At 36.4% G+C, this 12,263-nt stretch overlaps 1 protein-coding gene across 2 annotated transcripts; it reads left to right on the plus strand.

The window, feature by feature from the left end:
* The first annotated feature begins 8 nt into the window (after positions 1–8).
* DCAF16 (DDB1 and CUL4 associated factor 16) lies at positions 9–11,990 on the plus strand. Of its 2 annotated transcripts, none has more exons than XM_068543179.1 (2): positions 9–274; positions 8,867–11,990. In XM_068543179.1, the coding sequence occupies exon 2, from the start codon at positions 9,506–9,508 to the stop codon at positions 10,154–10,156; it is 651 nt and encodes a 216-aa protein (XP_068399280.1). In that variant the 5' UTR covers positions 9–274; positions 8,867–9,505; the 3' UTR covers positions 10,157–11,990. The 2 variants fall into 2 exon arrangements, with proteins under 2 accessions (XP_068399280.1, XP_068399279.1); XM_068543178.1 differs by having other exon boundaries at positions 8,882–11,990.
* Positions 11,991–12,263: the final 273 nt, after the last annotated feature.

Raw genomic sequence — 12,263 nt, forward strand, 5'->3', positions numbered from 1 at the left:
TATCGCGAGAGCTTAGAGCGACGAGAGTGGGACGAGATGGATCCACCCCCTTCAACCGCACCGATGGGGGGCTTGCGCTTAGGGTCTTTTAAACCGTTTTCCGAGTGGGAAGAGGCGTTTCTAAGAGGAGGAGGAATTGGCGCCCCCGGAAGTGGTATCCACCGGAGTGCGAACCTTGCGGCGGAGTGACTGTTGGAACAGAGCTGGTGGCGCTAGGCTTAGTCGGGTCTTGCGGCTGGGAGTGAGGCGAGGAAGAAGAAAGGATCCTCCTTGGGTGAGAAAGGGAATCTGCTGAGGGGAAGAATCCCTGCTCCCGCTGAGGGGGAGGAGGGGTTCGTTCGGAGATCCGTCAAGAAGGGAGAGCTAGGGCGTGCGGAAGTGCTGGGCGGCGGCTCGGTGTCTACTGAAAAGGAGGATGTTCCGAGGTCTCCAGATGGAGGCGGGCCGCAGTATTTTTAAGCCTTAGGTCCGCGTCTGGTGGAGAGTCTGCAAACGTGGAAGGCAGTATGGGAAGAGAGGCACGGGTTAATTTAGGTACAGCTTGTTCTAGATGTACCGGCTTTCGAGGCCTGTTTACAAAGGTGCGTAACGGCAATGTTTTCAACACAGAATGGAAAAAGAGTTTAGGGTGATGGTAGGATAAAGAAATTTGGAGTGCCTTCCGGCAGGAACTAAGTCTTTAAACTGTTTTTTAATGGAATTATTTGAGACAAAAATTAACATCTAAGGAAATAGATTACAAAGCAGCCTGTACACCTTTTTTCCTGTTGAACTACCTTTCCTCCCCAGCAGCAATGGATTTTCTGAATTTACTGTTAATTTTTATGTATTAATGATATATGAATAAATCTCTGAATAAGTATCTTGTATTGTTTTCATGTTCTAACATTATATGAATGATCCTATGTGCAACTTGCTTTTTTCACTCAGTATTATTTTTGAGGTTTATTCATATTGATAGTTTCATAACAATAACTTAACACCTTTTGGACCCTTTGTCTAGAAAAAGTTAATCAATGGTTGATCTAGGAAAGAAATGGAAAATTTTATTCAAGCCAACCTCAAGGTTATAACCTGTGAGACAATCTTTCAGGAAGCTCTGAGGACTGTCCTGCCCTTTTGAGGTCTAAGCATAGTAAGATATGTTTTTGAGACAAACGGTTATATGTCAAATGACGTATTATTGACAGTTTACACAATCCAGATCTGTAGTTACAAAGGGAGTAGTAGGTCATGGGTCATCTTGACTCCTTACAAGATTAAGAAAGAAGGTTATCTCCTAAGGAGGTTTGGTTAGTGCAGATACACAACACACACTAAAGGGGAGGGAGGAGGCCCAAACAGGCAGAGAAAAACTTTATGTTTAAATTTTTCTTGTCATAAACTATGAATTTTATTTCATCACCTTATATGCCAAGACACTGTTCTAAGCACTTTACTTCATTTAATCCTTAGGCACAACCCTTGTAAGTTCTTTCTGTCTTTTTAAGAAGAGGAAACTGAGGTACATATAGGTTGCCCTAGAATTCTATTGTATGAGCATGCCATAATTTATTCATCTATTCTCTTCATAGTCCTAATTCCTGAAACATTGCAGGTATTCAAATGCTAGTTAAAATAGTAAATATGGTAGCAGTTGGGTTGCCCGTAATTTCAAAATTATCAAGATGTCTAATTTCTGAAAAGGCAAGAGGGGTGGGTATTTTAGGTTTATCAGCTAGAGGGAAAGCACAGAGGTTTAAGAGTGCATGGAATATACTTGATAACATTTATAATCTCACTGTAGCTAAAATGTAGAATGCCTAGACAGCTGTGGTGAAAGAAACCTAGAACGGGCATTAATTTTTTAACCAACTATATCCAAAATATCATTTCAACATGTACTCAACATAAATTATATTGATGAGATAATTTACATTCTTTTTTTTCCTATTAAGTCTTTGAAATTGGGAATTATTTTACACTAGCTACATTTCAAACTGCTCAATAGACATGGGGCTAGTGACTACAGTATTAGATAGTGTAGAACTATTCTTACTTTGGGAACCACTGAATATACCATTTGTTTTTCATGTAAAATCAACTGGTGAACTAAAAGTTAGAACAAACTGATATTTGGAGGCATCTTTCTTATTTTGTGGCCTTTAATTGCTCAGCTCTCCTTATGCTTTGGGTGCCTGCTACCTTTGTTGCTTTGTTTAACTGTGAAGTTTCTAACAATATTATTTCATTTACCATATTTTATTTGGTTATCCACAAATGAGAGGTGACTTCAAACCATTTTGTCATTACTGGAGGATGAGGCATCTGGCCACCAGAGATCAGCCTTACTATATTTTGACCAGCTTGGGCAGGGGGGATTAATAACATATTTTTGGAACATTATCTGAAAAGTTAAAAAAAAGATACTAGATTACAAAAATGGCAGCCTTTGGAATGGGAGAAAATATTTTCAAACCATATATCCCGTAAGATGTTAATATCAAAAATATATAAGGACTCATATAATTCAGTAGCAAAAAAATTAATAATAACCTGTTTTTAAAATGAGCAAAGGACCTGAATAGACATTTTTCCAGAGAACACATACAAATGGCCAACATGTATATGAAAAGGAGCTCAACATCACTAATCATCAGGGAAATGCAAATCAAAACCACAATAAGGTATCACTTCACACCTGTCAGGATGGCTATTATCAGAAAGTCAGAAGATAACAAGTGTTGGTGAGGATGAGGACCCTTATACACATTGGTGGGAAACAATATGGAGGTTCCTCAAAAAACTAAAAATAGAGCTATCATATAATCCAGCAATCCCCCTTCTTGGTATATATTCAAAGGATAAAATTACTATCTCAAAGATATATCTGCATTCCCATGTTAATTGCAGCATTATTCACAGTAACCAAGATACGGAAATAATCTGTGTCCATCAATGAATGAATAAATAAAGAAGATGTGACATTTATATACATACACAATTCAGTCTTTAAAAAGAAGGAAATCCTGCAACTTACAATAACATGGGTCAACCTGGAGGACATTCTGCCATGTGAAATAAACCAGACACAGAAAGACAAATACTGTATGATCCCACTTATATGTGGAATCTTAAAAAGTTGAACCCCTAGTAATAAAGAGTAGAATGGGAATTATCAGTGGCTAGCGGGTGGAGGAAATAGATATCAAAGCATACAAACTTTCTGGAGACCTAATGTACATCATAGTGACTATAGTTTATCATGTATACCTGAAATTTGCTGAGAATAGATCTCGAGTGTTATCATCACATGCAAAAAAAAAAAAAAGAAATAGTAACTGTGAGGTGATGGATATGTTAATTAGCTTGATTGTGGTAACCATTTCACAGTGAATACATATATCAAAGCATCACATTGTACATGTTAAATATATGTAATTTGTCAATCATACCTCGATAAAACTGGTAAAAAAAAAAATGCTATATTAAGCTTAAACTCACTGCCTTTAGCTTACCTTGACTTTTTCTTTTATGCTATAGGGAAAAGAACAAATTGTAGCAACTAAAGTAAGCAAACTAATTCATATGGTAAGGCTATTTAGTTCTGAAATTACAGAAAAATGGTTCTTTCAAAGTAAATTATGCATGGGAGTATACAGAGTAAGCAGTTAATTCACTTTTGATATGAGGGTATTATTACTCATGCAATGTAAAGAGGTAACAGTGATGGGTTCACTCTAGAATTTACATATGCCTTCAAAGAAACTTTGTCTTATTTTTGCTTAACAAAAAAAAGTAGAGTGAGCCTTTTAAAGAATGCTTTGAGCAACATAATTACTGAAGTATAGCCAATCAATAATCATGCAAATGGAATCTGGTTGAAATGAAAATAGTAAAAATATAAGAGGACAGAAGAATTAAAAGCTAACACCTGGGGACTTCCCGTGCGCCACAACTACTGAGCCTGTGCTCTAGAGCCCGCGAGCCACAACTACTGAGCCCATGCTCCGCAACAAGAGAAGCCACCACAATGAGAAGCCCGCGCACCGCAACGAAGAGTAGCCACCACTCGCCGCACTAAAGAAAGCCCGGGCGCAGCAACAATGACCCAACACAGCCAAAAATAAATAATAAATTATTAATTAATTTTTTTTAAAAAGTTAACACCTGTCTCAATAAAATACTTATGGTATGTTTTAAATTTTCCTTTTGTTTTCAGATTGAAGTAGGTAATAATATTATAAACTTTTAAAAGTATTTGCACTCATGTTCTTAAAGATGAAGTTATAAGCAGTGACCTTTATATTGCTTTAGTAGCATTATCTTTGTTGATCTTGTTTAAAAAAATTATTTCATTTGTCTTTGTACAACATACTACCAAATTACCTGAATATAATTTAGGAATTTTTGTCTCCCTAGAATAAAAGTGAAACATGCTTGTATAGTTACTTACAGCAGGCCTTCATCATTCTCTCATTAATTTTTTCAAAAAATTTGCTAAGCCCCTAATACATGCCAGACACTGCAGAGAACTAAATTAGATAAAGAAAGAGTAGAAGCCAGAGAAATGTTTTTTAGAGGAAGAGTACTGACACGAAGCCAGACCATATCCACTTCAGTGTGTATTTGAAACTAGAGATGTTTACTAACTTTCATTTTGGAAATCATTCCTACATAATGGCATGAGTGGGATCTTGATATTTTGGTTTTGCTTTTTTCGTTCAGACCTATGCCTTTAGTCCATCCATGTTGCTATGTATACTTCTAATGTGCTTTTAACACATGTTACCTATCCACTCCTCCAGTGATGGAAGCCTGGAATGCTTCTATTTCTTTACCATCAAAGATGACTCCTCAGAGTACATGTTGGTCTTATGGAGAATTTCTCTGCTGTATATACACCCAAGAGTAGAATTCCTGCATCATGAGTTGTGCAAATAGATTGACTAAGTAGTGCTGCCAGATTGCTCTTCAGAAAGGTTACCCCAGTCTGTAATCCCACCAGTAGTGCTGGTTTCGAAGGGAGTTCCTTTAGTCCCCTCACGAACACTTGGCATTGTCCAGCTTTCTAATTTTTACCAAAATAATAGAATAATGTGATATCTCTTTACTCATCATATAGTTCATGGCCTGTGGATTTTCTCTTCTGTAAATTGGATATTTTTGTCCTTTGTCCATTTCTTTATTGAGATTGCTACCTTTTTGGTTGTTGATTTGTAGTTAACTTTGTTCTTGATGTGTTTAGTTCAATCCAGAAATTTTTTTTTTTCAGAAATATTAATTTTGATGTGATTGAATTCATCGTATTTTGGTCTTGTGCTTTATGTTTTTTTAAGAAGTCCTTCTCTGGCCCTAAGTCACAAAGATATTCTGCATTATATTCTATAAACTATATAGTTTTACAATTCTCATTTAGGTCTTTAACCTGTCATGAGTCCTCCTTTGTATGTGGCATTATATAGGTATACAGTTTTATTTTTCTTCATGTAATGAGCCAGTTTTTACCAATATTATTATATACTAAATACATTCATTCCCCCTTGATTTATGTGCCAACTTTACTGTATACTATATTCTTAAATCTTACGTGGCTCTATTTCTGAGCTTTGTTCCATTGGACTATTTGTTCTTAAACTAACCACCCTATTTTAATTTCTGTGGCTTCTGTAACATGTGTAATAATATGTGTTAATATCCTGTAGGCCACGATATTTACTTTACTCTTCTGTTTAAATAGTTTGTTTAGCTATATGTGGAATTTTATTCTTAACATATTGGAATTGTATAAATTAATTTGGAAAAAAGTTATCTTTATAATATTCATTGTTCCATCCAAGAGCATGGAATGTCTATTTTAAATCATCCATGTCCTTGATTAGAATTTTACAGTCTTCTTCATAGAGGTCTCGCATATTACTGATTAGTTCTTAAATCCTTTATAGGTTTTTTTTTTGCCCGTATTGTGCAAGTGATGTATGTAATACATTTTATGGTTAGTATTGCTGTTGTTAAGAGTGCCTGGGGTCAAATCCTGATTCCATCACTTAGTAGACATATGACCCTGGACCGGTAGCTTAAACCTCATGGAATATATAAAATGGGGACAATAAAAGTACCTATCTTATAGGATTGTTAGGAGAATTTTAGATGACTTAACATTTGTGCAGTTCCTAGAATAGTACCTGGAAAATTGTAAGTGCTATATAAATAAATTAATGAATAGTCATAGGTTAATCTCAGATCCAGGAACTTTGTTGAACTCTTTTATTAGCTCTAATAGTTTATAAGTTAGGCTTTTTTAATGTTAGATGACCATATCATCTGTAAATTAGTAGTTTTATATCTTTTTTTCCGGTTCTCACACTTTTTAAAAAAACATTGATTAGGACTTTGGTACACAATATCAGTCCTTGTCATCCTTATCTAATTTCGTTTTTTTAATTACTTACTTTATTTATTTTTGGCTGCGTTGGGTCTTTGTTGCTGCGCTCAGGCTTTCTCTAGTTGCGGCAAACGGGCGCTACTCTTCCTTGTGGAGCACGGCTGTAGGCGTGCGGGCTTCAGTAGTTGTGGCACGCGGGCCCTAGAGTGCAGGCTCAGTTGTGGCGCACGGGCTTAGTTACTCCGCGGCATGTGGGATCTTCCTGGACCACGGATAGAACCCTTGTCCCCTGCATTGAGAGGCGGATTCCTAACGACTGCGCCACCAGGGAATTCCCTAATTTCATTTTTAAAGGGAATATATCTGAAGTTTCTCATTTAGGATATTTGCTGAAAGTTTTTGGTAGATAATTTTTACCTTGTTGAGAAAGTAACTTTCTCTTCCTAGTTTGGTAAGAGCATTTTGTTTTTTAAAACGTAAATAGGTGTTGATCAAGAACTAAGAACAGTTAAATATCCATAGTTAATAAAATTATCTAATTTATTGCTGTGGTGACTTATATTTATAATTTTATGAAGTTGAGATATTCTTTCCTAGGATAAGCTCTACATGATTATGACATTCATTTTTTCTTTAATACACTATTACATTTTGTTAGGTAATATATGAAATTTTTGCAAATGAAATGAGCCTTATTTGCTTCATCTCTAGATTTGGAATTAATATTTTATTATCCTCATAAAAGGAGTTTTATGCTATTTTTCTTTTTTCTGGAACAGTTTATATAAAATATGTATTAATTTCCTTGGAAGTTTAGTGGAACTCTCTTATAAAACCATTTGCACCTGGTGTTTTTAATAGGAGGTTGTTACCTTTTGTGCTTCTTTAATACTGGTCTGTTTTATTCAAGTTATCTATTTCTTCCTGTACAAATTTTAGAATTTTATATTCTTCTAGAATTTAGCCATTTTATCTAGGTTTTCACATTTTAGCATACATTATGTTTTTAATTTTGGGGGGTATTTTTAAATCTCTTTCCTGGTAAGTCTCACCAGTTTTGTTTTTCTTATTCATATTTTCAGAAAACTGTCTTTCAGTTTTATCACTCTATTATTCTTTTATATACTGTTTAATTTCTGCCTTTATTATTTCCTTTCTGCTTATTTTGCTGTTGCTTTTCCATTGTCTTGAATTAGATGCTTGTGCGTATTTAAACTTCCTCGTTACCTCATCAATGTATTCAAAGCTATAAATTTTTTCTAGGTACTGGTTTGACCATACCCCACAAATTTTTGCTTGTGGGGTTATTATTCAGTTTTATATCTAATATCTTTTATGATTTCCATTTTATTAATTCATGAGCTATTTAGTATCCTAACATAGGATTACTTTTAACTAACCTTTAATATCTACTTTTATTGCATTATGGTCAGAGAATTTAGTCTAAATGAAATGACCCTTTGGAATCTAGTTATACTTTATAACCTAATGCATGAACTATTTGTGTGTGTGTGTATGTGTATATGTGTGTACTTAATATCTGTTCTGTTTGGTATAGAGTTTTGTATACTTAAATAATATAATACCTAAAGTATATTAATATTTTAACTTTTTCAGAATGCTTGTATCCCTGCTTATATTCCCCTGTCAGTTCTATTAGTTGTTACTAGAGAAATTTTGAGGATGTGCTTTTAGGGTCATAGATGTTTATGATGAGTGTATCACTTTCATTGTTTTCCTTTTACTAGTATTATCATCAGTCTTTGTTCCTTATATTTTTTTGGCTTGAAATCTTTTTTGTTGGATATAAAGATGCTGTCCCAGCTTTATTCTGGTCCACAGTTACCGGATATATATTTTTTCATATTTTTAGCTTTGACCTTTCTTGGGTCTTTTTGCTTTAAAATATCTTTTGTTAGCAGCATATTGTTAAATCTTGTTTTGTTTTGTTGATCCAGTCTGAATGTCTGCCTTTTAATTGTCAATTTAAGCTGTTTATATTCATTGTAACTCCTGCTATATTAAGATTTATACCTGCCATCTTCCCTCATTATCTATAGAGTATGGTCATAGGACCACAACCTCTGGGGTCCCAGCAAGAGTTCTAACGTATAGAACTCTACAACCAGCACAGGTCCCCTAGAACTAATCCCAACAAGCACCTCTAAAGATAAAAAAAGATATCTTTTATAGCTCCCTATTTGGAGTTTGGAGCATAAGGGATCTGCTTTTGCAGAAGTAATTTCCTGGGCTAGAACTGCATGATAAAAAACAAGCTAGCCCAGATATGTACCAACGAAAGATTGAAGTGGCCCCAGGCTCTCCTTCCCAATTTTGTCATGGTAGGATCCATTCCCAGTAGGAAACTGCCTAAACCTATGTGCTAGAGATGGGAGAGCTGATAAGGCTTCTTGCTCAACATCAATGTGCTTGGATACTCTATGAAGTTAGATGGATAATAATGTTACCCAGTGCTTTCAGGCTTTAATATCATGTCTCTAGTCTTCTCATTCACAGGTTAAGGCTACTTTCCAGATAGTCCAACAACTAAGTCAGCAGTTTCCAAGGACACTTGCACCACCTATGGAAAACATCGGATCCGTGCACACCAGACAGATTCTTGACAACTCGTCCCACCATCCCCCTGCACAAAAGTTGCTGCACCAGCGGACAAAGAAGGCGACCACTGAGTTTCTTTTCATTACGAAAATAGATATAATATCCCTGCCAGCAAAAAAGAGTACACAAAGTGTCTCTTCATAATTCACAACCAGTTGAGACCGTGCTAAGATAATCAGCTTGCCTAGATGAGGACCCCTTCTCTTCTTGGGTAGCCAGGATTTGAAGGAGAGACTCTGACCTGTGCCACTGGTAAGTGACTAAATTTTACACACTGAACTGGTCCTGAGAACTGAGCTGTCTTCTTTGTAAGTGAAGAATATACAACATAATCTTGAAGAACTGCACAGTGGTGCGAGCCAGAGGCATACTGTGTGTGTGTAACAGACTGAGAAACAGACAAATGAATCCTATTGAAAGGATTTCTCATCTTCTGCTTCTATTTGCCAGTGTTAGTGTTTTACTGGCTTAGATTGTTACCTTTTTCTGGTACCTTTTTTTCTATACTGTTGTTCTATTCTAATGGGTCCTAGAAATCCCTCTCCTGACCCCTTATCAGAATCAGAAAGTGAGGAAGAAGAAAATGCTAACTACCTAAATGAGAGTTCTGGGGAAGAGTGGGATTCCTCTGAAGAAGAGGACCCTGTGGTGCCCAACCTAACACCTCTTGAGAGTCTTGCCTGGCAGGTTAAGTGCCTTTTAAAATATTCTACAACTTGGAAACCTTTAAATCCTAATTCCTGGTTGTATCATGCTAAACTCTTGGATGCTAGCACACCAGTCCATATACTTCGAGAGATAGGACTAAGACTCTCCCATTGCTCCCATTGTGTACCCAAACTGGAACCAATTCCTGAATGGCCTCCTCTAGCTTCTTGTGGAGTACCACCTTTTCAAAAGCCCCTTATGAGTCCCAGCCGGCTTTCTAGAGATCATGCCACTCTAAATGGGGCACTGCAGTTTGCCACCAAACAGTTAAGCCGAACATTGAGTAGAGCCACTCCCATACCTGAGTACCTAAAACAAATTCCTAATTCTTGTGTTTCTGGTTGTTGCTGTGGCTGGTTAACTAAAACAGTTAAGGAAACAACCCGCACTGAACCCATCAACACTACTTACTCCTACACTGACTTCCAAAAGGCAGTTAACAAACTCCTAACTGCATCACTATAAAGATCCACCGTTCCTTCTCATATCTCTCGTGTTGCCAGTCGAGAAAGGAATACAGTTCCACAGCCCACAGTTGAGAAACTAACATCTCAACCAAACTGTCCTGATATGCCAAAATACGATCAAGTACTGAATATAATACCCAAGAGTCCTGTAACTCAACTACAGAAGATGCGCATTGTGAGCATTCCCTTTCAAAGACCCTGTGGTTAAAATGAGAACTTCAGTGGAGAATTAGTCAAAAGGGACCTTATTACAAGAGATAAATTGACTATTCTCCACACTTAGTTCTCCCTGCAATTTACTCTGCCTGTCTAATGGACTTAACTAGACATCTAATTATTAATGGGAAGGAAAAGGAGGCCACTACCCCATTTGTTACCCAACCTTCAGAATAGCCATTGTGGAAAGTGGTAAGTTAGCTACTCCCAGTAACACCCTTCTGAGCATACTTTTCTCTGATATTCATTTCTAGGGAGGTAGTTGAGTTAAATTGAATAACTAGATAAAAGAAAATGGTGGGAATATGGATTTATCTCCCACTTTTTATATTGGTAGACCTACATATGGCACCCTTTAGGAGTTCCTATTTTGGGGGGAGGGAGTGCAGTAGTATAGTAGTAGCCTACACTGCTCCAAACCTATTATGGAACCTGCAGTTACAGTATAAACATTTTATAGGCTCCCACCAGGCTGTCTCTAGTTAAAGTGGCTTATAAGATCATACCTGGGGATTAAACAGACACCTGTTCTGTAGGCAATAGATTCCCTGCATCTTGGCATCCAGACCTTAGTCAAGAACAAATAAAACCCATTCCAAAGACCAATGGGAAAAAATTAAGAGAGCATTTATGTTAGTGGATTAAAGTATTTCATCTGTATGATGTTCCCTGAAGCAGTATTTCATGCATTTTCCACGTCCATTGCAAACTTTTCAGGAACTTTACTGCAGAAAATCTCAGCCTAATACAGTCTGAAGTTGAAGAGTTTTTTAGCATCATTGTTTTTCTACATCTAGCTTTAGATTTTTTTTCTGGCTGAATAGAAAGGATATGTACCCTTGTAAATGAGTCTTGCTGTGTTTATTTAGATGAGTCAAAACGTAGAAATCAACGTACATAAAATGCATGAGACCAGTAAGTCTTTTCACACACCTCCAATAAAGAGTGAAACCTTTGTGTGACCCTGGTTGACTGGGCATCTAAAGGGAATCAGAAAACAGATTGTTAAAGATATATCATATATCCTTCCTTATTTTAGTTTTGCTTTTTCCTATTCTCCATAATTAAGTGCTGTATACAGGGTGGCATCAAAAAATTGAAGCATTAATGGAATCACAAATTCTATAAATGTATAGCAACTTTAAGGAGAGAGGAGAATGTTCATAACCTAATGAGTAGTTCCTGCTGAACCTTAGTTGCCTCCTCTTGAGGAAAAAGGAGGGAATTATAGTAGGTAGAAAAAAATATTTGTTAATGGAAAATTTGTTACTGAACTGAAACCATATAATGTTAGTGTAACTGAATGTATCAGTAACTTCCTGTGTAGACGTTCTATGAAGTTGGTTTTTAAAATGTTACAAAAACCTGTTTCTTTCTTTGTTTTTTGTTTTTTTTTGTTTTTTTTGTTTTTGTTTTTGTTTTTTAGGGGAAGGTGGGAAGAGGTAGAGGGGTCTAAAAATTAAAATATGTTGATGTTTATGTAACCATAATATGTTCCTCTGTGTGTGTGTGTGTGTGTGTGTGTAAAAGTGCCTTGTTCATGAACACATTTTTGCTGTTCATTCCCAAAGGAAGCCTTTCCCCAGCTTCCCAGCTGAATAAACCAACAGCTTTGTACATGCTGAACAGAGTACGGTCATTTATTCTTCACAAATGAAATAGATTCTGCTTTGCTTAAGGCATATTCAACATTCACCAAGTGCTGAATAGAGTCCATGGAGATACAGTGTATCTGAAAGGAGGTGACTTGGCAGCTCTAGGTACTTGAAGAGGGAAAGTGTCAGATATTCAGTCAAGACCCAGATTTGAACCCATTTGTTTGTGTATAAGTAATTCCAGGTTGCTCAAAATAATAGGTACCTGAATAAGCCTTAAGCCTTTACTTCTTT

The sequence above is a fragment of the Eschrichtius robustus genome, chromosome 4, assembly GCF_028021215.1.
Source record: "Eschrichtius robustus isolate mEscRob2 chromosome 4, mEscRob2.pri, whole genome shotgun sequence".
NCBI classification, from domain to species: Eukaryota; Metazoa; Chordata; class Mammalia; order Artiodactyla; family Eschrichtiidae; genus Eschrichtius; species Eschrichtius robustus.

Excerpts from the sequence above, each read along its gene's own strand:
- DCAF16 (XM_068543179.1), top strand. The coding sequence starts at position 9,506 with ATGGGTCCTAGAAATCCCTCTCCTGACCCCTTATCAGAATCAGAAAGT.